The 24,852-nt window shown below is 44.5% G+C and overlaps 1 protein-coding gene across 3 annotated transcripts; it reads left to right on the top strand.

Moving 5' to 3' along the window:
* On the top strand, positions 1-19,554 carry LOC147603957 (N-terminal nucleophile aminohydrolases (Ntn hydrolases) superfamily protein). Of its 3 annotated transcripts, none has more exons than XM_086796024.1 (7): positions 1-161; positions 261-411; positions 889-953; positions 1,400-1,810; positions 1,966-2,024; positions 18,846-18,950; positions 19,147-19,554. In XM_086796024.1, exons 1-7 carry the CDS (start codon positions 93-95, stop codon positions 19,376-19,378), a joined length of 1,092 nt encoding a protein of 363 aa, XP_086652150.1. In that variant the 5' UTR covers positions 1-92; the 3' UTR covers positions 19,379-19,554. The 3 variants fall into 3 exon arrangements, with proteins under 3 accessions (XP_086652150.1, XP_086652152.1, XP_086652151.1); XM_086796026.1 differs by having other exon boundaries at positions 18,846-18,955; XM_086796025.1 differs by lacking the exon at positions 18,846-18,950.
* The last annotated feature ends 5,298 nt before the right edge of the window (positions 19,555-24,852 follow it).

Genomic DNA, 24,852 nt, shown 5'->3' with positions numbered 1-24,852 from the left:
GATTGGTATCGAGATCAGCTTTATTCACTATAATTTAAGAAACAACATTAGTACATTACTCTCCAACAATCGGTAACAGACAGAGAGCAGGCATGGTACTTTCTCAATGGCAGCATCTCACCATGCTGCTGCAGCTCTTGCTCCTCTCGCAAGCCTTTCAGGTCAGCGCTCCCACTCTGATTACATGATCATGTCAAGCATGGTGAACGTACACAGATGGGCTTACATACCCACATACTGTTGTGTATCGCTCGTCGCAGAGCTCTGCCAGGATTCCCATCGTGGTGAGCACTTGGCCTTTCAAGGATGCAGTTCGTGCAGCCTGGGATGCCGTGCAGCAAGGAATGTCAGCGGTTGATGCTGTTGTAGAAGGCTGCTCGGCTTGTGAAGCCTTGCAATGCGATGGCACAGGTAAGGGTCTCTAGTTTCTTGTTGTGATGGTACAGTTGTATCAGTATGCATACATTGTCTGTACCTTGTATAGTACAAGTATGGTTTGTCGTAGGCTGCCTTCAGATGCATTCCTGGACACCCCTGGTCGAAAGCCACGGTACCTGCAGAATTAATCTCCATCATACCTGGTGCCGGACATGCGTGAAACAAGCCTTACTTTATTACTAATATGTTAATGGCATGGGCATATGGTATGCCTTTATAGTTTGTATATAATGTGTATGGTGTATGTTTTAATGGTCAAGATGATTTGTGCATGTAGTTTGCTTAACTGTCTAAATGCATGTCTGTACGGCCAAGAAACATGGATAAGAGCATATCACTTGCATTGTTGTCTGAAGGACTCTGAAGTATTTGTAGGGTAGTTTAAAATTGAAGCATCTAGGTCAGTGTTGAGGGATAAGACACCCTTATGATGCCTTGATGTGTATGCAGTGGGTTTCGGTGGAAGTCCAGATGAAAATGGGGAGACTACCCTTGATGCAATGATCATGGATGGGGTAAGCCTCTTCTTAGTATAGTCAAGAGGAACTTTTTTGGGTATGCTGTAATGTTTACAATGTCCTGTTTTGTTTTTATGAAGATTGTGGACTGAATAGGAAGGATTGCCCGTGACTAGCTCTGCCCTCTAGTGCCAGCCTTTAGTATCGCTAAGCTTGTTCTCTTTCCTTCGTTGAGTGATATTTCTAGAGTGTGTACGCAGTAATGAAGTGGTAATACATGCATACAAGTTATTCATCTCACATGCACCCACTCTAGTATGGTGTAACTCATTTGGTGGACACATGCATACTTATCTTATCCACACCCTTTTCGAGCAGTCATGATGCATGCATGGAACTCATAACATGGACATATGCTTATACATGATCAAACTCATGGATGGAAGTTTTTAAAAGGTGCAATACCTTGAAGCTGAAACTACCTGTCTCTTATACATGGCCAGGGTACCATGGATGTTGGAGCTGTGGGGGCATTAAGACATGTGAAAGATGCCATAAGGACTGCCAAGCTTGTGTTGGAGCACACGGAACACACTTTCCTGGTTGGAGATCAGGCCACAGCATTTGCATTATCCCTTGGACTCTCTGGACCTTCCAATCTTAGCACCAAAAACTCTTTAGAGAAGTGGTTGAAATGGAATGGAAATGGATGCCAACCTAATTTTTGGCGCAATGTGATTCCGAACAGTGACAGCTCATGTGGGCCATATCGCACAAGTGTCCTCAATGGAAATGGTGCAAGCACTGAACTTTTGTCAAGTCATGGAGACCTTTTTAGGCATAGAGAGGTGTGCATGCAGAAGGAAATTGATCGTTCCAATCATGACACAATATCAATGGCAGTGATTGATCAGGTAACTGCATCTTTGGTACATATGGCTGGCTGCTGCTTATTTCTCTCTGTATGAAGAACCTGTAAGAACCCTCACTTGAAAGGGAGTTATAAGTTTTGTGCCTTATGGCTTTGATTGACTTTGTTTATGCGCCATGGCCATGCTCATGGTTTTAGGAAGGAAGGATTGCTGCCGGCACGTCAACAAATGGAGCATCCTATAAGATCCCTGGCAGGTACAGTACCTAGTCTGCTTATGAGTGAAAACTTCAAACTTTTTGTTTTGAGATTATGGATGTATGAAGGGTTCAGGGCGATAAGATGGGATCCCACAAGGCTGGAAGTAGAAACTCTGAAGTGTTTTGTTCCTCTTTGAGGGTTATAAATTGCACTTTCTTATAAGGCGAATTTGGGCATGTTCCTGGATTCATCTAGGTATATATATAATCTCCTCTCTCTGCCTGTTATACACATCTTCTTTATGTCTTTTGGAGTAGAGAGCCAAGGGAGAAACCAGCCCAAACAGCAGCAATTTACATAGCTCAGTTCAGGGCATCCTATTTTATAGAAGGGTTAGTTGCTATGTAAGCCTTTCTAGGATTAATATAGAAGGTGTAATTGCATGAGAATTGAAAGATGAGCTTTGTAGCCGTTTATGTAGTATAACATAGACCTGTTAGAAGTCATCTCCTGTCTAGTTTTATACACCAGGGCCTTTGTTGTGGGTGTGCCCGCCCTTATGTGGTGTTTTATCATTTTTTCCCACTCTTCGCATTTTTCCCCTATTTTTTCCATTTTTTCTGTGGCTTGGGAGGCAGCCCTGAGTTGGCAGGAGGACCATTTGCTGGCCGACTACATCAGGATGTGTGTACAGGTGCTGGCTGACTGTACTTGACCAGTCGTGGACCCTCAGTGCTGGCCGACTGGATGCATGCTGCTGGCCGACTGATGCTGCAGTCGTGGAGCCTTTTTCAGCAGGCCGACTGCTCATCTGGGGGCATATAAATAGGCCCCCAGTCCCCATACCATTTGTGTATCATACCGGGATCTTCTTGTGTATATCAGAGCAGAGTTACACGCCTACATCTCTCTCTCTCTCTCTCTTGTGCTGTTTTTCTGCATGCGTTTTTTGCTCGTGTTCCCAAATCTGGTCATTATCTCCGCTGCGTATTCGGACATGGTATCAGAGCCTAGGCTCTAGATAGTTCTTGGGATTTGTGTGAGCAAGAGGGGGACTGTTGTGTGGTTGATTGGTGGACTGTTTTGGACTGTTCGGGAAGAGGAGAAGCAAGAGGACGGCGGGCTGATTTGCTGGACAGCCACTTGGAGGTATTAGTTCTTCTTTGTTCCCACCCACCCATCCTTTTCAGAGTACATCCCCGCAATGGCAGATCTGTTTGAGATGGCCGAGAGGCATGTGAAGATCCCGACACTCCCCACGTTCCCAGTGGACCGTCAGTTGGACGGGAGCAACTACGGCATATGGAAGGTTATGATGGAATCTGTTCTGGAGTCTTATGACCTCGCTGATTTCGTCGTTGTTGGTGTTCCACGGCCGGAAGTTGAGGAAGGGGAGTTACCGTCGATCCGGAAGGACCGGGAGGCTCAGACACAGATGTGGGATCGTGTCAACGCCAGGGTCCGTTCGTTTATTTTCCTCAACTGCACACCACAGGTAATCAATCATGTAAAGCATATGACGCTGGCGAGAGGTATATGGCAGCATTTGGCTTCTCTTCACAACAGGGTATCGCCCATGAAGAGGATTTCCTTGGAAGTACAGATGCGGGTTATGAGCCCTGCAAAGTCGTCGACGATGCGGGAGCATATTAACAAGCCTGCAGGCTCTTCAGCAAGAAGTTCTTCAGGCTGGGAAGGAGATATCGTCAGAGGACATGGCCATCACGTTGCTGTCACATTTGCCCTCTTCGTACTCAGCATTTTACTCGTCTTTGATTACCAGTGGCAGGCTCAGCACCATCACGTGGGAGGAGCTTGTGCCCATGGTCCTGGACCAGGAGGAACGATTCACGAACCCTCCTCAGGGTGGAGGTTCGGAGGCCTTAACTGGCCAACAGTCGAAAGGCCGTAACTTGGGCAAAGGGAAGGCTTCATTGGAGAAGTCTTCTGAGAAGAAGTCCGACGCTGACCGCGAGAAACTGAAGGCAGAGAGGACCTGTAATGATTGTGGCGAGAAAGGCCACTGTTGGAGGCAGTGTCCCAAGCGGAAGACCGAGAAGGGTGAAGATTCCTCAGCAGCAATCATGAAGACTCTGGCTTTTGTGCACCTGGAGGTGATGGACACCGATGTTTCATTTTCTTCAGGCAAGGAGGAGATTGGAGGATTCTCCGCAACGGATACTCGGGAGTGGATTCTAGATAGTGGTGCTTCCAGGCACATGACTCCTTCCTGTTCCGGTTTACAGGATCTCTGCAGGTGTTCGGGTCATATTCTTACTGGGGATACATCCACTACCCTAGTTCACAGTGAGGGCAGGATGGAGATAGTTCCCGATGGCAGAGGGGGGAAGCATTCCTCCCAGGTGTTGTATGTTCCGACACTCGGTTTTCATCTGTTGTCAGTGCATCAGGTTTGCAAGACTGGCGTACGGGTGGAGTTTGATGAGCATTTTGTTGCTCTCCGGGACAAAGCAACAGGCCAGGTGGTTTGGGAAGGCGAAGTGGAGAATGGAGTTTATAAGCTTTCAGCACTCTCTCTCCCAGGTCTTCAGGGTTGTGATGAGTGGCAGTCTGGTAATGGCTACTCAAGTGTGGATACGCTGCAGGTACAGGCATTCCGGGACCAGATGGTGGATAGCTTACCAGTAGATGGCAGCAGTTGGCAGGAACTTTCCAGTACTGATGTTGGTAGTTCTTGTGTTCGTCAGTCAGAGGAAACTGAACAGGTCACTTATGCTCTGATGTCTCGTCGTATTCGGTCAAAGAACCTCCAGTAGATGAGGATGTTCTTTCCACGGGGACCTTTCGGAAAGCCAGGCAGGTGGCAGCTGATTACTTGCAGAAGGAGGTGGTTTCTCCAGGCTTTGTGGTTTTGGATTCAGAGGGGGTGGTTGACAGGTTTCAGAAGGCATTGCGTGGTCTTCATCAGGTTTCCAGGACTTGTTTTTGCACCGTAACAGGTGTTGATCCTTGTGAGCAGTCTGACGCCACTTTGACTCAGAAGCAGTATGGTTCATGGATCTGGTTGATGGACACCAGATTGGACGGGAGCTTCCTGATGAGGCGGTTGAGCTCATGGTTGCGGATGACTCTTTGGGAGGCAGGATTGCGTTTCCTGTGGTTTCTGCGACATGCAAAGGATCATGGACTCTTGTACATAGGAGGGGGATTGTTGGATGGAGTCCGACTCCACGGATGGAGTGCTCGGTTTGGGGAGGAGATCCAGACACGAGGAGATCTACTTCAGGCCCAGGAGCAGTTTTCCGGAGCAGTAAGAGGCAGTCATCTTTTGCCTTGTCGCGGACAGAGGCAGAGTATTGGGCTACTTGTGATGCTGCTTGTGAGGTGGTGAGGATGCAGAGGTTGCATTGCAGGTTTGGGCTTCCACTGGAGGAACCCATGGTCCTCCAGAGGCACTTTGTTCGTGAACAGATCGTGGCTGATGACATCTTGCTAGAGTTCTGTTCGACGGAGGACAGTACGGTGGACCTCTTCACGAAGTCGCTCTCTCAGGATTTGCTTAGGCGGCACCCCAGCTCCCTGTGGTTAGTTTCACAGCCAGGAGCTGAGAGGGGGTGTTAGAAGTCATCTCCTGTCTAGTTTTATACACCAGGGCCTTTGTTGTGGGTGTGCCCGCCCTTATGAGGTGTTTTATCATTTTTTCCCACTCTCCGCATTTTTTCCCTATTTTTCCCATTTTTTCTGTGGCTTGGGAGGCAGCCCTGAGTTGGCAGGAGGATCCATTTTGTCAAATCCCCACGGATCTCCTCGTGATCGATCTTGGTTCGAAACTCGAATCCTGCAAACAAACGAACAAACAAACAAGTAAGGGGGTGCTGGCCTGACTCACCTCCTGAAACCGGCCTCTGATAGAAACCAGAGCGCGGTAGACTAGCAGTCACCCGTCCACTTGTAGTCTAGATGTGAAAACAAAACAGTTGGAGCTAGAGTGCGCAAATCTGAAAACAAGGCGACACCTGTGGGCCCCAAAGCTTGGCGCCCCTTGCGGTATTTCTTTATTCAATTAAAATAATATGAATGGCTGAGTACAACAGAAATCAGCCAAGAGATTACACTTGTATGTCCAATCTGATGGCCCACAAATCCTTCTTAGCACAGAGGATCTATGCACACAGATCTGTGCTCCACAATAACACACTGTGCCGCCCTCTGATCAGCCAAGACCACTAAGCAGGGCAGCCATGAGCATACATCTGGCATAACTCAAGTGCATGATACATCATCTCAGCTCATACATACATGTTCTGTCCAAACTCTGTCTCAACCCTTGTCAATCTGCCATACCCCTCCTCTCACAAGGGGCCAGATAACTCATATCTGCAACAGACATCAAGCAGTAGAAAGAGAGAGAGATGAACAGAAACGGAGCTTACCAAATTCAGCTCGTGAAACAGCACTGGAGGAAGCAACGGTACCAATCTGTACTTGCAGGCACTTGTATCCACAACCCTGCTTCTCACATGTGCTTGTACTTGTCTGTACCCTCCTCCTGGTGTTCACCTGTATGCTGTCTTTGAAAGTACAGATCTGCAAAACAGCCCCGTACCCGTCTGTACTACCTCAGAATACGTGCCAGGAGTTGTACTTGCACACGCAGCCTGCTGTCCACTCTTGTACTCGCCTGAATCTGAGTAAACAGTTCTGTCCAGCACCTGTTTGCGCCGCCTGCAGCAGCTGTACTTGCTGTACCTGACTGTCCGTACACTGTACGGCAGTCGTACAGTACTGTACTTGCTGTGAACTTGTCTGCACAGCCTGTACAGGACCTGTGCGCAGCCAGTCCAGCAGAGAAGAAGACTCGCAGCCTGTACCAGAGAGAGAGAGAGAGAGAGTGTACTTGCACAGATCTGGCCGTACAGTGCTGTACGGCTGATTTACACTCAGAAAAACAGCAGCAGCACTCCAAAATCTGCAGTCGACTTGCTCTCCAGCTTCTCCACGCATGTACTCTAGCGCTTGAGAACTCCTCCACGACTCCTTTCCCAAAAGCTAGAGAGAGAGGGAGGAGAGAGAAGCACTACTCCAAAAGTGGAGTGGCCCTCCTCCCCAAAATAATCCCTAGGGCCCCAAACTTTAAAAGTTCCCTAGGGCCACTAAGGCCTAGGGGCAACTTTTATAAACATTAAAATTTAATGTTTCTAGTTCCCCCCTTCACACCTAGGGATGTCCACACATCTTAAACTCTGTCCGGGCACTCCTCATGTGAATCATAAAATATTCTGACTCTGCAACCACCATGCCCACACTTGTGCTGTTCCATTTTCACAGGGCCATGACATACCCCCCTCTTGAAAAATGGCAAGCGTCCTCGATTGCATTCTGGTGATGCATCAAAATATCCATAGTGAAATATACAATATGGCAAGATCAGCGTCCCAATCTCTCTAAGCCATACACATGTATCAATATTCACTGCAAACCAATGGCATAGTAATAGTCCAAGTTGTATACCACTGTGAACCATACATATCCACAAAAATCTCATGTGACTAGTACACATATATCATAGAAGTCCCATAAACAGATGTACTGTCAGCCTTAGTACCTTCGGGTGAGATAAAAAACTGCACCAAGCGACCTCTAGATGTCATCTGAGCCTGTCTGTACCAAGGGAGTGGAGGTGCTACCCCCCTCTTGAGCATCAGGTAATGCTCCAGACCCATGCTCTGCTGAACCTGAATGAGCCACAATAAGAGTCGGCTCTAACTCAAAGGCATCGAGATAAAGCTGCAAAACCTGAGGTGAATCTGTTAAGTCACCTTCCTCCATCCATTTCGCATCCATCGGTGAATAGTTCTTGAACTTCACAAGATAGCGACGGGAAACTTTACCTCGTACCTTCCTTTCTTTATGTGCCAGTATCTGCTCTGGAATCAGAACCTCATCAAGTTCCTCAACTTCCGGCTGAGCCTCATCTGATACATCCTCAGGCACATCCCCATGGAAAAGTCTAAGAAGACTCACGTGAAAAGCATTGTGAATCCTCCAGTGATCTGGTAACTTCAATCGATAGGTTACCTCACCAATCTTTTCCAAAACCTGAAAAGGACCATAATATCGCATGCTCAACTTAGGGAATAAGCGCTCTTTACCCTTCATCTTCTTGAGTCTAGCCTTTTCAAAACGCAAAAGAACCCAATCACCCAATGCAAACTGTAAATCACGTCTGTGACAGTCTGCGGCTTTCTTTTGCTTTTGCTGAGTTTTCTGGAGGGCCAACTTAACTCTCCGATAAGCTTCATCCAAGCTCTCCACATACTGATCAGCCTCAAAGATCTTATCCTTTGTATGCAAAATGGGTGGTACCTTCTTCCCTCCTTCCACAATCTCAAAAGGCGCCTTGCCTGTCGAGCTATGTACAGTGTTGTTATATGCAAACTCCACCAAAGGAAGATATTTTTCCCATTGTTGCTTGTGCTCTGACACATAACACTTGAGAAGATCCAACATTGTAGAGTTAGCCTCTTCTGACTGACCATCTGTCTATGGATGAAATGACGATGAAAACTTGAGAGTTGTCCCCATGTTGTCAAACAACCCTCTCCAAAACAAACTCGTCATCCGTGGATCACGGTCACTAATGATAGACGTAGGCAAGCCATGATACTTGAAGATGTTCGCCATGAACAACTTCACCATATGTCCACTTTAATTGTCTTCCGCACGGGAATGAAATGAGTCTGCTTACTGAACCTGCATATGATAGTCCAGATGCCATCATTTCCCGTTTGTGTCCGTGGAAGATCAAATACAAAATCCATGGCAATGCTCTCCCAAGGTCTATCCGGAATAGGTAAAGGCTGTAATAACCCTGGTGTCTTCTGACGGTCAAACTTTACCTTCTGACATACGATGCATTGCCTCACAAAGGCATCAACATCTCTGCTCAAGGTTGGCCAATAAAAGAAAGTCTCCACTGCTTTGACCGTGGCGTCAATACCTCTATGACCTGCATACGGTGGAGCATGACTTTCAATCATAACCTTGAGTCGCAATGGCCTGGTAACACACAGTCTGCCATGCATCAATAAAAACCCATCTCTGAGAGTATAGTGCTCATGCCGCTGACCCTCAGACATCTGATCATACAACCTTTCAAAATCCTCATCATGGGCATACTGCTCTTTCATTTCATCAAGCTCATGATGATAAGCAAGTGAAACTGCAGAGACCTGTGGCTTGCGTGACAAAGCATCTGCCACTACATTCTTTTTGCCTTCCACATGCACAATCTGGAAGTGAAACATTGACGAAAAGTTTGCCCAACGCATATGCTTCTCTGAAAGCTTAGTCTGCGTGAGGAAATAACGCAAGGTCTGATGATCTGTCTGCACAGTGAAATCAGCCCCAAGCAAGTAGTGTTTCCAAGTAGAAAGAGCGTGAATTACAGCCAACATCTCTTTCACCTGTAAATGCTTCTCAGCATCTTGCAAAACTCTACTCTCATAGGCTATCACATGTCCCTCTTGCATGAGAACTGCACCAATGCTACTTCCACATGCATCACACTGGACAACAAAAGCCTTTCGGAGGTCCGGTAACACCAATACTGGGTCCGAAGTAAGCTTTTCTTTGAGCTTTTTGAATGCTGTAATTTCCCGATCAGCCCGTCTAAACGGAGTTGCTTTCTTCGTCAAAGCATGAAGAGGCGAAGCAATTTCAGCAAAGTGCCGTATGTACCGCCTGTAATAGGAACACAATCCTAAAAAGCTGCGTACATCATGCACGGTCCTCAAAGCTGGCCAATTAAGTATTGCTTCTACCTTGGCTGGATCCATACGGACTCCATGACCAGACACAATATGCCCCAAGAAATGTATCTCCTGCAAAAAGAACTCACTCTTCTTGCCATTAACCACCAATCTATGGTTTCTGAGTTCTGCAAACACAATGGCCAAATGCCTTCTATGCTCTTCCTCAGTTTGTGAATGCACAACCATATCATCAAAGAATGTGCCCACAAACTCTCTATGAGGCCTGAAAATCCTGTCCATCATTCTGTTAAATGTGGCAGGCGCATTCGTCAAACCAAAGGGCATAACCAAGAACTCATACAACCCAAACGTGGTTCGGAATGCTGTCTTATGCACATCCTCGGGTCTAATGCGTATCTGATGATACCCGCTTTTCAAGTCAATACGACTAAAAACTGTGGAGCCCTGTAAGCGGTCCAATATGTCATCGATCCTCGGTATGGGGAATCGATTCTTGATGGTATTCTTGTTCAGCGCCCTGTAATCAATACACATGCGCCAAGAACCATCCTTCTTCTGCACTAAGAGCACAGGTGAGCAAAAGGGTGATGAGCTAGGCTGGATCAACCCTTTATTCAAAAGCTCCTACACCTGACTCATAATCTCTCCCTGTTGGGCTGCACTAACACGGTATGGCGGTCTATTCGGTGGAGTACTACCAGGAATCAGATCTATGGCATGATCTTCTGGCCTCTCAGGAGGTAATTCTCCTGGCAATGACTCGGAAAAACAGTCTTGAAACCCACTTAAGAAATCAGTCCTGTCCTTATCTAACATAGACAAATTAGACTTAGACTCATCATCCTGTGCATCCTTTACATAAATCAAGTACGCGGAAAGATGCTTTTTCATTACCGATGAAATCGCCGAAGCGGATATAATAGGAACAGATTCCCCTTTGAGTTTTACATCCAATACATGCTCTTTCCCTCTATGAGTCAGAGTAATTGTCCTATTGTAAGTATCCACCACCGCATGTACCCTGTGGCACCATGGCATCCCCAACAAAACATCACAGCCATCCAAAGGCATGATGAAGAACTCCTCGCTGTCCACATAACCCTACAAATGAAGCCGAAGCTTCCCAATAATAGGAGTAACGGGTTCTGCATACCCTGGACAAGCCATATTTGCCTCATGTAACGGCCCCATCTCCTCTGCGCGAATCCCCAATCGGCCAGCCAAATCTGGTGAAATGAAGTTGGCTCTAGCACCTGTGTCAAAGAAGATCAAAGCATTCTGATCTCTCACTTTGTCCCATGCCCTGCACAACTCTGTAGCTTCACCACCTAGCTGCTCCCCCACAAGATCAGGAACTAAGCCTGCAGAAGGCTTTGGTTTCTTTGGCTTGGGCTCTCCTTTATTGTCAGGGTCCTTTTGGGACTTTCTTTTGGGACAATTGAATGACATATGCCCCTCTTCAGTACAGTAAAACACTTTTGAGCATCTCTCAAAGCCTGTCTTTCCTCAGAAGTCCTCTTGGGCATTGGCAACTTTTTATACTTTGTCTCTGAAGACCCTTTAGCATCACGAGAAGTATGCCCAAATTTTTCAGCTTTCTTGCTCAATTTCTTACTGCCTTTAAACCCAGATGAACCACCTGTGAGTAACGCATTAGCTGTCATAGCATTTTCAATCATCTGTGACATGTTCGTTACTCTTGTCTTTATACAATAATCTCGTACCTCCTTGGGCAGCCCACAACAATACTTCTCTACCTGCTCAGATAATGGCACGGCACGATAAGAAGTCACTGGGAGTAGAGCTTCCCAAAACTTCTTGTTATAATCCTCCAAACTATCACACTTTGAAGCATCCAGCTTGTGCCATGCGGTCATAACATCTACCTCGAATGTAGATGTGAGCCATACGGAAGAGAAAACCTGTTTGAATTGGACCCATGTAGTGGGTGCTATGCCCTGCAAAAGAAGAGTAGACCATCACTGCAAAGCATTGCCCTTGAGAAAAGTGGCAGCTTTCCTCACCTTAGAGGACTCTGTGTAATTCCCACCAGAAAAAGCAGCATCAAACTGCTTTAAAAAGGTAAGTGCTTTAAGTTTATCCTTGGCTCCACTGAAAGTGTCAAACTTCACTGCAGCCCCCCCTTCCTTGTAATCCTTCGCCTTTCCCATAGGCGTTAGATTATCGTATGGAAGTGGTTTTGTAAGATTGCTGCCCCCAACATTCATACCCATCCTTGGGTCAACATTTCCCATTCCCACACCAGGCATACCATACATTCCAGCCATGTTTCCAAACATTCCATTATGCATACCTGGCTGTATACCACCAAACATATTGCCTTGCATCCCAGGTTGCATGCCTCCAAACATATTTCCTTGCATACCGGACTGCATACCACCATACATATTCCCTTGCATGCCAGGCTGAAAATTGGCTCCAAAAGGCCCATACATACCCATGCCTCCCTGAGGGTAACCCCCAGTCATGGATTGGAACACCGAACCACCACCAAAATATCCTGGATGCATATTCTGCTGAGGAATAGGTGGCTGTCCATAGAAGGAACTCTGTGGGTTAGCACCAAAAGCATGCTGCATGTTCGAAAACTGTGCAGGAGATGGATCCTGTGGAGTGGTACCACTATGACCCTGAGGAAGATTCTTTGAATGAACCTTCTTCTTCTTTTTCTCGGGCTCTGTGCGGGGCTCTGTGCGAGATCTCATAAATTCAGCAAATCTCTCACTCTGTGTAAGCTGCATAAAAGTATCCATAACACTAGCCAAACGATCTTTGAACCGAGCATCATCATCCTCTTTACCATGCACATCTTCTGGCTGTGTTACATCCTCATAAGGCTCAACATCTGCAGCCTGTTCTCCTGCAAAAATATCCTCAGATACATCTCTCTCAGGAGAAGTCTCTTGCTCTTCTTCTTCATGATAGAAGTACTCATCCTCTGTATCAGACATGTTTGCTGAATTTTCAGCGATGGCTTTCTTCAAAGCAACCACGAGCTCACCCCCTTCAGAAAGTTGATGATTGTCCCGGCAACGGAACCTTGAAACCGGCCTCTGATAGAAACCAGAGTGCGGTAGACTAGCAGTCACCCGTCCACTTGTAGTCTAGATGTGAAAACAAAACAGATTGGAGCTAGAGTGCCCAAATCTGAAAACAAGGCGACACCTGTTGGCCCCAAAGCTTGGCGCCCCTTGCGGTATTTCTTTATTCAATTAAAATAATATGAATGGCTGAGTACAACAAAAATCAGCCAAGAGATTACACCTGTATGTCCAATCTGACGGCCCACAAATCCTTCTTAGCACAGAGGATCTATGCACACAGATCTGTGTTCCACAATAACACACTGTGCCGCCCTCTGATCAGCCAAGACCACTAAGCAGGGCAGCCATGAGCATACATCTGGCATAACTCAAGTGCATGATACATCATCTCAGCTCATACATACATGTTCTGTCCAAACTCTGTCTCAACCCTTGTCAATCTGCCATACCCCTCCTCTCACAAGGGGCCAGATAACTCATATCTGCAACAGACATCAAGCAGTAGAAAGAGAGATAGATGAACAGAAACGGAGCTTACCAAATTCAGCTCGTGAAACAGCACTGGAGGAAGCAACGGTACCAATCTGTACTTGCAGGCACTTGTATCCACAACCCTGCTTCACACATGTGCTTGTACTTGTCTGTACCCTCCTCCTGGTGTTCACGTGTATGCTGTCTTTGAAAGTACAGATCTGCAAAACAGCCCCGTACCCGTCTGTACTACCTCAGAATACGTGCCAGGAGTTGTACTTGCACACGCAGCCTGCTGTCCACTCTTGTACTCGCCTGAATCTGAGTAAACAGTTCTGTCCAGCACCTGTTTGCGCCGCCTGCAGCAGCTGTACTTGCTGTACCTGACTGTCCGTACACTGTACGGCAGTCGCACAGTACTGTACTTGCTGTGAACTTGTCTGCACAGCCTGTACAGGACCTGTGCGCAGCCAGTCCAGCAGAGAAGAAGACTCGCAGCCTGTACCAGAGAGAGAGAGAGAGAGAGTGTGCTTGCACAGATCTGGCCGTACAGTGCTGTACGGCTGATTTACACTCAGAAAAACAGCAGCAGCACTCCAAAATCTGCAGTCGACTTGCTCCCCAGCTTCTCCACGCATGTACTCTAGCGCTTGAGAACTCCTCCACGACTCCTTTCCCAAAGCTAGAGAGAGAGGGAGGAGAGAGAAGCACTACTCCAAAAGTGGAGTGGCCCTCCTCCCCAAAATAATCCCTAGGGCCCCAAACTTTAAAAGTTCCCTAGGGCCACTAAGGCCTAGGGGCAACTTTTATAAACATTAAAATTTAATGTTTCTAGTTCCCCCTTTCACACCTAGGGATGTCCACACATCTTAAACTCTGTCCGGGCACGCCCCATGTGAATCATAAAATATTCTGACTCTGCAACCACCATGCCCACACTTGTGCTGTTCCATTTTCACAGGGCCAGGACACCTCCCAACCATGACAGCCGTGGGCGAGCCCACAGTCTTGGCTGTCCCCACCGAGCCACGAGCTGAGCTAACTAGGATGACGTACCGACCAATCTCCTCCTCGCGACGTCCCATACCGCCACGAAGCTGCCCTCGCGGGCCTCGAGACTGTTGCCGGCCTCGGCTGCATAAAGCAGGTGCACGTCTCCACTAGATCCAGGCTCCAAGACCATAGAGCTCTCACAAACACGCGAGATTCTCTATATCCAATAACTAACCTTGGCCACTCTTTTATAGGCTCTTGGCCGGTTATCGGGCGTCCACACTTGGGTGCCCGCCCGTCCATACTTGGGTGCCCGCCCGTTAGTATTTCCCTAACTCTGCTCGTCAATCAGCCTGCCTAGTTCCAAGCGTCCCCAAGCCTCGAAACTAGTCTTGCGTGCGTGTAGCACACAGTAGATACACACTGTGCACATGACATACTCCCCTTCCTCTAAGAGCTCACTCCTGAGCTCACTAAAAAGCCAAGGTAATCTCTTTGAAGAGTAGTCAATGTCTCCCATGCAGCGTCCTCCTCAACACGATCCTACCACTTGATCTTGTATTCCGTGATAAGCGTATTACGCAATCTTCGTTCACGAAATGCAAGAATCTTCTCAACTCCATTCTCCACTTCGCCTTCCCAAGCCTCGAAACTAGTCTTGCGTGCGTGTAGCACACAGTAGATACACACTGTGCACATGACATACTCCCCTTCCTCTAAGAGCTCACTCCTGAGCTCACTAAAAAGCCAGGGTAATCTCTCTGAAGAGTAGTCAATGTCTCCCATGCAGCGTCCTCCTCAACACGATCCTACCACTTGATCTTGTATTCCGTGATAAGCGTATTACGGAATCTTCGTTCACGAAATCCAAGAATCTTCTCAAGAAATTACGCAATCTTCGTTCACGAAATCCAAGAATCTTCTCAAGAAATTACGCGGAACAAATGTCATGTCCTCGATATCTATAATTTCTTGAGGAGTAACTAACTGATCTGCTCTACCCAGTACTTCCTTAAGTCTACTGACATGAAATACAGGATGAACTTTCACATGAGAAGGCAAATCCAATTCATATGCAATTGAACCAATCCGTCGTGTAACACGAAATGGTCTACGGATAATTTCGGAGATCTACCTGTCCATAAAGTCTCGGAATCTTTCGGAACTCGCAAATACACCATCGTTCCTTCAGAGAACTCTCTCGGTGAACGATGTCTATTAGAATAAAACCTGTCTCGGTCTTGAGCACTTCTAATAGATTCCTTTGCAACTTGTAACATTTCCTGCATATCTTGCAAAAAATTACGTGCTGTATCATGCTGAAGTCCTGAGAATCCTACTGTAACAGGTGATCTAGGTTCCATACATAAGCATGAAAGGACTAAACCCTGTACTCGTATGCTTAGTACTGTTATATGCAAATTCTAACATAGGAAGATAATCCTCCCATGAACTCTGTCTTTTGGATACATATGCTCGAAGCATATCCTCCAAAATCTGATTCACTCTTTCAGTCTGGCCATCAGATTGAGGATGATCTGAGGAACTCAAATTCAAAGTTGTTTCTAACTTCTCAAAAACAAGTTTCCAAAAATCACTCGTAAACTTAGAGTCCCTATCACTGACTATGTCTTGCGGTAACCCGCACAGTCTAAACAATTGCTCGATAAACTGTCGAGCTAATTGCGTGGCTGTAATAGTCTTCCGGGTCGGTAAAAATCTAGCCATTTTTGTCAAGCGATCTACCATAACCCAAATAGAATCGTGGCCTTGATGTGTTCTTGGCAATCCGGTAATAAAATCCATGGAAATACTTTCCCATTTATTACCTGGGATTTGCAAAGGATGCAACAACCCAGCCTGTCTAAAGCGTTCAGCTTTATTTGCCTGACAAATCTGACACTTGAGAACATAATCTTCTGCATACCCCTTCATCTTCGGCCAATAAAAAGTGTGTTTCACTAATGATAGTGTCCTGTGTACCCCAGGGTGTCCAGCAGAAGGGGCGTCGTGACACTCCCTCAGAATCTTGGACCTAATGTCCGGGATCTGTGGTACACAAATTTTGCCATTACGGAACAGTAAACCATTCCGAATCATCCACTGGCCTCCTGAATGGTAGACTGCTCACTCATCGAGTCTTGGTCAATCAATGAGCTCCCGTCCTGGATCTTCTGCCAAAATGGACCAAAATAACTATCAGTCCTGCAAAGCCCTCTCAATGACTGAAATAAGTCGGTAGAAATCTCGGTGAACGACAAAGTATTCACCTCTCTAATCCGACTAAGCGCATCTGTAATACTATTCGTGGACCCTTTCCGATAACGGATCTCAAAATCAAAATCTTGCATTAACTCTGCCCAACGAGCTTTCCTGCCTCTCAAATCATCCGCATCACACACATACTTGATTGACTGATGATCAGTCAATACCACAAACTTGGAGCCATATAAATAATGTCTCCAAACCTTGAGAGCATGAATCACAGCATAAAGCTCCTTCTCAAGGGTTGGCCAACGAGATTGAGTGTCGTCTAGCTTTACGATCTCCTTGGTGCGCTGCTTTTGCTCGCCCCCGAACGGTTCTGGAGTAATGTTGGGGCCTAAAGCTGAAGCCAAGGTATCCATACCCGAGAAAGTAGAGAGGGTAGTGGTCAAGAGAGCGATGGAGTTCTGCAAAGCTTGCATCTGAGCTGCGATTTGTGCCTGACGTTCCGACAAAGAAGCTTCGAGAGCTACTTTGAATTCTTGGAAATCTGATTTTGACACAAAATCGTCAAAAAGATCGGCATCAGTACCTTCCGTAGCCGGCAAGCCTTCACGTTCCACAAGGGGCTCCAACTCTGATTCTTGGGTCGACATCGTGAAGAGGGTACGTGGAGAGAAAATTCGATCTTTGCACAACAAAAGTGCGAGTGAACTTGAGAGCTTGAGAGCTTGAAAACTTGAGAACTTGAGAGATGTGTGGCAAGAAGCCCACTTGAGGGGGTTTATCAAGGTTTCCCAAAAAAAAACTAAAAGCCCCCAAAAGCTATGCTTGGCTTTTTGCCTTTGCTTTTGTGTTTTTTTTAAATTTCTTGAACAAATATATATATATATATATATATATATATATATATATATATATATATATGGATATATATATTCTAAAGTCTTAAAAAAAATAAACACTTTTAAACCTTGGAGAGGAGAGGACATTTAAACTTTAAAAAATAAAAATAAAAAATTTAAACTAAAAAAAAAAACCGAAAGCATTAAAAAAACTTGGCTTTCCTTGTTTTTTTTTCCTGGAATAGCCGGCGTTGTCTTGCTGCGTTGCTGACGTTGAGTGCTGCCGTAGCCGGACGTGCCGCCGTCACCTGCGTCAACCTGATGTTTCGAAAATAGCAAGTGTATTTATTTAGTGATGATGCATAATTTGTACTCAAATTTTCCATGTCCCATGATCATAGTTGTCAGGTACGATACCGTATGGTTCGTACGATACGATACCGTACGGGAAAATACAGTATGATATAAAAAAAATTTCTTATCGTACGGTATCGTAGGGTCTTTTAAAAAAATACTTATGAACTTTAGTATTTTCAAGTTCAAAGAGAAGACAAGTTGTCTTGACTCAAACCAAAATTCCATTAAAACCAAGTTGAAAACATACATAGATGTTAGGCTAAAGCCTAAGTCATACAATGCAAGGCGCTCTAGGCGCATGTAGCTGTAGTAGTAAGTACAAAAAGTGCTGCACAAAAGAGGGAGGCTAGAGGGTTGGGGCTAGAGAGTAGATGGAGAAGTGATCACTATCAAAATCAGAGCTCTTGCATAATGAAAATTTACGAGGGCTCACAAAGGTCTATTCGTATTGCCATATTCTACCCCATAGTTGCATCCAAACTACGTTTGGATGTAATCCAAATGTTCCAAACGTTTGGAACATTCACTAATGTTTGGAAACATAGTGAACGTGCACTTTTGATTTTATAGGTTAAAAAAACAGACGCAAGTCAATATTGTTTTTTTTTCCGCGTTTCCTTACGTGCGTGTGGCAGCCTCTGTGCGGCGCTCAAGTCTTCTCCTATGGGCGTCTCTATGCGGCGCTCGACCCCCCCCCCCCCCCCGGCGCACACGCTCAAGTCTCTCTCTCTCTCTCTCTCTCTCTCTCTCTCTCTCTCCCTCCTGCAAAATTGAAACTAAAGGTTGTATAATATTAGTAAGTGCTTTAATTTTCATTGATGAATCTTCAAACTTCATATTTCAAAATTTTATAAGTAAACTATAAATTTTGTATATATATATATATCGGGGGTAGCGTTCACTATGTTTGGAATCTTTTCAGCATGTTTTCCAAACGTATCATTCGCTACGTTTGGAACCACCTTGTTCTACCTTGTATACATCCAAAGGATGTCAAGTGGCACATGCATGAGAGAGGACTGATGCATGTGGCAAGTCCATTGTACTCCATAAAAACAATCATAAAAGATGAAGCAAGGGTATGCATTCAGTTATTATGGCCTATTGCACCTCACCTTATAGTATCGTTTCAATTTTGCTGTGCTTGAGATGCATACAAAACTGAACAGTATGATTTGTTGTGTCCTTGGTGTTGGCCTCAACAGAGTGGGAGATGGCCCTATAGTAGGAGCTGGAGCTTACGCAGACCAGGAAGTAGGTGCTTGTGGTGCTACTGGAGATGGAGATGTGATGATGCGCTTTTTGCCTTGGTTAAGTTTGGTTCACACCTGACGTTTGCTTTTAGTTTTTTTTCTGATGTGCATGGGCAGCAAAGTAAGGTGAAGATATACTCTGTGACTAGCGAAAAGGAAAGTGTGTGCAAGGGGCATTTTTAAAGGAGGTTAAGGCTTCCTATGAGAAGAGGCTTCAGCTCTATTGAGTAAATTATGTGTTATGTGTGTGCAGCTATCAAGTGGTAGAAAGCATGCGGCTGGGATTGAGTCCAGTTGAAGCTGCTGAAGATGCAATATCAAGGATAAGGCGTAGATATCCTGCCTTCATTGGGGCAATTGTTGCCTTGAACAAGGATGGAGACCATGGTGGTGCTTGCCATGGCTGGACATTTCAATACTCTGTACGAACTGTTGATATGAATGATGTTGATGTATACACTGTATATCCCATTTTAAAGTACTAGTGTCCTCATGTAAAGAACAAAAAAAACTGTTAAGGCTTAAAAATGATGAAGCAGGGCCTTTCAGAGTGCTTGTATATAGTGTCTCATTGGTGAGCACTCTCAGGATTTAAAGCCCATGAGTTAAGAGGTGGGGTTTTAAATAATGAGGATGTAATATCAGAGAAACTCATATGAATTATGATTTGAGGTGTACATTTGAATCTGCTAACATGCAGAAACATTCGTCAATTGCGAAATGTTTGAATGTAATCTTATGAAAACAGTTGGTGTGTGTAATCCATCCATAGGGCACAAACCCTTCTCAAATCGTGCAAGCACACAGCAATAACTCTAGTAGTATTGACATTATCAAAAGTCACGAGTTAGAACTAAGAAGCAGTTTCTCCTTAAATTGTACCATGTCCAAGAGTAGACGGCTGGCTGAAGGGTCAAGATCACAGCTTTACTTTTTGATTGGTATTCAACAAATTTACATGCATCGTCAATAATTTTTATGGCTGTTATTGGTCTATGCAATCTTTATCAAGGCATTCTCCAGGACCCCATTTGTCGTCCCCTACAGCTGTGAGGGGATCCCAAGGTGTAGAAAGCCTGTTTAACTTTCGTTATTAATATGCTCGTTGATAGCATTACTTTTTTTTTTCCCTACTTCGTGAATTTCTCAACTATTCATAAAAAATTGTGGTTATCTACTCTGGATGGGGAACTTATATCTTTTCAGTAGTAAAATTTAACCTGGCATTGAGATTTACTGAAGATTGATGTATATGATTTGGGAGGAGGGAAGAAATACTGCAGCTATGATGGAGTACTTGAGAAATGGAGTTCCATGTGATGTGAGGGGCCTACATTGTGTTCGAAAGTTTTATCTGCGTGGCACTTATTGTGAGAGTGTTTTTCATGCCTACAATCTACTTTTCTCACCTTGTCCTTTTGCTCCACGTTCTTGAGATCAAGGGATGGGCTGGTGGTTTGAGACCGGACATAGCTGTTTCCAGACCAACTTTCCGGATCTTCTAAAGTTTTCAAAATCAAGAGAGTGGTTCAGCTGTTGGCACAATGCCCGCCGGTGTTGGTGGGTGAACAACTCCATAGTTCACCCCCAACGGACTCATTATGAGCCAACAATCTTTCCTTGTAACAACCTTTTGTAACGGGTAGTACTCGAATGAGTTCATATGGACAGAAAAAGGTTGAGCTTAGGTGTAGAAGGGGAGAGAGAGAGAGACAGAGAATTGTACTGAGTAGTATTGTATGTTTGCTATGTCACTAAATGGTCTGGTCTTGTGAGGAAGTCTTGCTATATGGCGATAACTAGTTGCCGGTGGAATCAAGAATCTTATGCTGCATAGTGAGAATAGGAAGCTAGGCTGAGTAATTTGGAGCTCACTAATTGTTGTAATGGTTCAGTCTTATGCTCATTGTGTTCTATCTATGACACGTGGCAATTGCAATACAAGGAGTTTTACATCTTTGCCACAAACATTCTAGGATAGACTTTTGCAATGTAAAGTTGGCCAAATCTTTGTGCAAAAACAAGCATGTTAACTATACGGCCACGATGCGTGTTCTCACAACCAGGAGGCATGATGGTGTAGGGAAAGGCCGTCGGGAGGCCTTTCCGGAGAGGAAGGGGGGCGATCGGTGGAGGCCGGGAGGCCCCTTCCGACCGGAAAGGCCTCCCGATGGCCTTTCTTGCCCGTCATGGTTTAGAGGAGCCAATCAAAAGCGTCCACAGTAGGTAGCAAGAATGAATGATGGAGATAAGTACAACGCTTTGAATGAATAGTGAAAGCTCAAACTTTTTGAGGGTGACACATCAACAAGCGAAAGGGATAGTGACGTGCAAGTGAAGGAGATTTGAGTTGCCCTCCCTCACTCTTTAGCATGTTTCTTCACTTTCTTGTCGAGAAGTCTGAAGCTTGCTGGAGGCATTGGCTAGGGAGAGCTCTTTGAACAAAATCTTAGGGACTTAATGGTGCTACAAGGGACTTAACTCTAGCTTTGTGTGGACCAAGATTTGAGCACTTGGATGAGCATGTAGGACTATCAGTTGTATCAATACTCATGCCACCACATGCAGAGTAGTTACCAAAACCGGGAGTAGATCTACAAATTTTACTCTAGCATAACTATTCAAACATCAAGATAATTAAAACACTAGCATTGTCATCAACGAAATCAAGTAAGAATTCTAGAGGAGGGAATGAAAGTCTCTGAGCATAAGAGAAGTTTCTCACCCTATTCTTGAAAATAGAGAAGTAAGAAGTCAACACTTCGTTGAACAAGTAACTTTTTTATAATACAGCAATAAACATGACAAAGATGGGACACAAACTTGGAGGTTGGTAGAACCACATGCCAATCTACAACTGCACCAGCTCTAGCACATGGGAGATGCTTTGCATAAGTCATTTATCCTTCCCTATCGACTAAGTTGTGCAATAGACCCACCTACTCTTACTATACATGTACTTGTGATAACAGAATTAAAATAAAATAAAATCATAAGGCTATTTTTTCCTTGTTCTGTGTGGCTACTTGGACTTGATTATACCCACCCACTGAATCCATCTAGAAATGAGTATATCTCATGTCCTTCTAGTGCATCTAGCAAGGAATATGTAAAAAGACGAGAAAATGGACCAGCTATTGTAACTATCGAGTAATCGGTTTTGTCAATACAAATTCTAAGCTTCCCATTCCTTTTTGGGACAATGACTATTGGTGATAGCCATTCTGCATTGTCGTTAGGATAGACGATTCGTTGCATAGTTCAAGTTCATCTTATATTATTACCCAACTTGTCTATTTCTTCCTTCACTTGCGTTGCATAGTTCAAGTTCATCTTATATTATTACCCAACTTGTCTATTTCTTTCTTCACTTGCTCTGCATAGTTCGGATTCATCTTATATTATTACCCAGTAAGTGCACCTACTCATGTCCTTGGAAGATTTCATACACTATGTACCAGCTACAAATTCCAAGGAAAATTCTTTTCCTTCATAATTATTGGAGAATTAAAGTATCCATTAATAGGCATAGTTCCATCTTCTTTATTTGATAGGAGCCTTGTAATAGGCATAGTTCCATCTTCTTTATTTGATAGGAATTGAATCTTTCTTAGATTGCCTTTCTTATGGTGAAAAAAGCTTGGGTCAATTCTATTGAAATTGTGATGCCATTGAGGGCAAGGTATGAGTAGAGGACTAGGATCAAGAGAATGTAGCCACATCACACTTGGACATTATCCCACATGAGCACATTTGTAAGAGGTGTACCCTCCTCATATAAAAAGGGTCATTTTCAAGCAGTGAATACAAGTTGTTCTCAAGTCTTTCTATGAGTACAAGTTTTCATCTTGTAACCTGACTGAACTTGAATCAAACTTGATTAGTTCAATTAGCTCATCATTATGTTTGTAACTAGGCTTCATCCTCCATATGATTAGATTAGCTTGATTAGTGTGATTAGGGTTAGCTCCCATAGCCATTGATTAGGGTTCCATAAATTTCATCTTGCTATCAGAGCCTTCCCTTTCCTCTTGAGCTTCTCTAGTAGCTACACACTAGCTTTTCTAAGCTCATTAATCCTATTGCATATTAGCACTAATCACGTCATTCAACATACCTTGTCTCCTCAACCATTGTTGAGATTTGCAAGCTCACCATTGTCATTCCACTCTTGTTTTCCTTCACTTCAAGCTTGTTGTTAAACTCATCACTAATCTCACTAATCCTAAGCTTATCTCTACAAGCTTGAGAAAGTGGCTGAGATTGCAAGGCTTGGATCTAGCCATTCTTTACACCATTTTCAAATACCTTCTAACCACATCTTCCCAACACCTAGGCGACCTTTTTCACTAGAGCATTCCACCGAATTTGTACTGCGCTGCATGATTTTGTGATTTCCTCCACGACTGGTCTTTTTCTCATTGTGTCCTATGTACTACAAATTAGGGAAATTCCTCTGAGGTGTATGTTATACATGATATAAGGTATCTACAAATCAAATCTTGAGCCAAATGGTTGGTTGTGTTGGCTGCAGGGAACAAAAAACCAGTCGCCTCCTGTTGTAGGGTAGATTTGGAAGGATGGAAGATATTTGAGCTAAAGACCTTACCTGTGCCACTTCCTCTAATAAGGGCAAGGGTGTTATAAAAAAATTATTTCCTCTTGCTCAATTGAATTCTCCAAGGATTAGTCTTACTAATCATTATAATTAAGGCCTAATAGTGTAATTAGCAATCAACTAACCATCCAGAGTAGAAATTGATGCTGTAACTCATAAGTGGGATTGATATTTGACACTTGCAAACACTCACATGCATTCAAATCATATCATCACATGTGTTTGCACTTAAAAAGTTTACTGCATTGCCAAATTATATGCAATTAGACATTGCAAAATTGAGCTCAGTTGATGAGAGGCAAATGTCATTATATTGTAAATTATACACGTTGATTGAGTCCAAAAGAACTAGAAGGCCAAATACGTGGAGGCTTCATGAAGCAAAGAGAAGATCCTTGATGAGCATCTCTTCTAAACCAAAGCTACCTCGACATGCCTCACCACCTTAGCCCGTGATTGTAAAAGGTCACGAATGAGTCACCCTAGTCCTTTGTATTGTGTTTTCTTATCACACCTGACCACCTGAGAGTAGTAATTTATGCACCCAGGGGGTGATATCTTGTAATACCACACTTGACCACCTTGAGTAGCATGTTGCACTAAGGGGAAGTGATAGATCTTTTGTAATTTACATCCAACCACCTTGCAGTAGCCTATTCATCATGGAACCAAGGGGGGGGGGTGTTGAAATTTGTGGTGCCATTGAGGGCAAGGTATGAGTAGACGACTGAGATCATGAGAATGCAACCACATCACACTTGGACATTAGCCCAAGATTGTAAAAGGTCACGAATGAGTCACACTAGTCCTTTGTATTGTGATTTCTTATCACACATGACCACCTGAGAGTAGTAATTTATGCACCCAGGGGGGTCATATCTTGTAATACCACACTTGACCACCTTGAGTAGCATGTTGCAATAAGGGGAAGTGATGGATCTTTTGTAATTTACATCCAACCACCTTGCAGTAGCCTATTCATCATGGAACCAAGGGGGGGGGGTGTTGAAATTTGTGGTGCTATTGAGGGCAAGGTTTGAGTAGACGACTGAGATCATGAGAATGCAACCACATCACACTTGGACATTATCCCACATGAGCACATTTGTAAGAGGTGTACACTCCTCATATAAACAGAGCAATGGATAGAAGCTACTCTCTCAAGTCTTTCTATGAGTACGAGTTTCCATCTTGTAACCTAACTGAACTTGATTCAAGCTTGATTAGTTCAATTAACTCATCATTATGTTTGTAATTAGGCTTCATCTTCCATAAGATTCGATTAACTTCATTAGTCTGATTAGGGTTCACTCCCATAGCCATTGATTAGGGTTCCATAAA

The sequence above is a fragment of the Cibotium barometz genome, chromosome 63 (assembly GCF_041138505.1).
Source record: "Cibotium barometz isolate CiBa-2024 chromosome 63, ASM4113850v1, whole genome shotgun sequence".
NCBI lineage: Eukaryota > Viridiplantae > Streptophyta > Polypodiopsida > Cyatheales > Cibotiaceae > Cibotium > Cibotium barometz.
The sequence above is the reverse complement of the archived record's forward strand: the minus strand, read 5'-3'. Positions and strand labels throughout refer to the sequence as shown.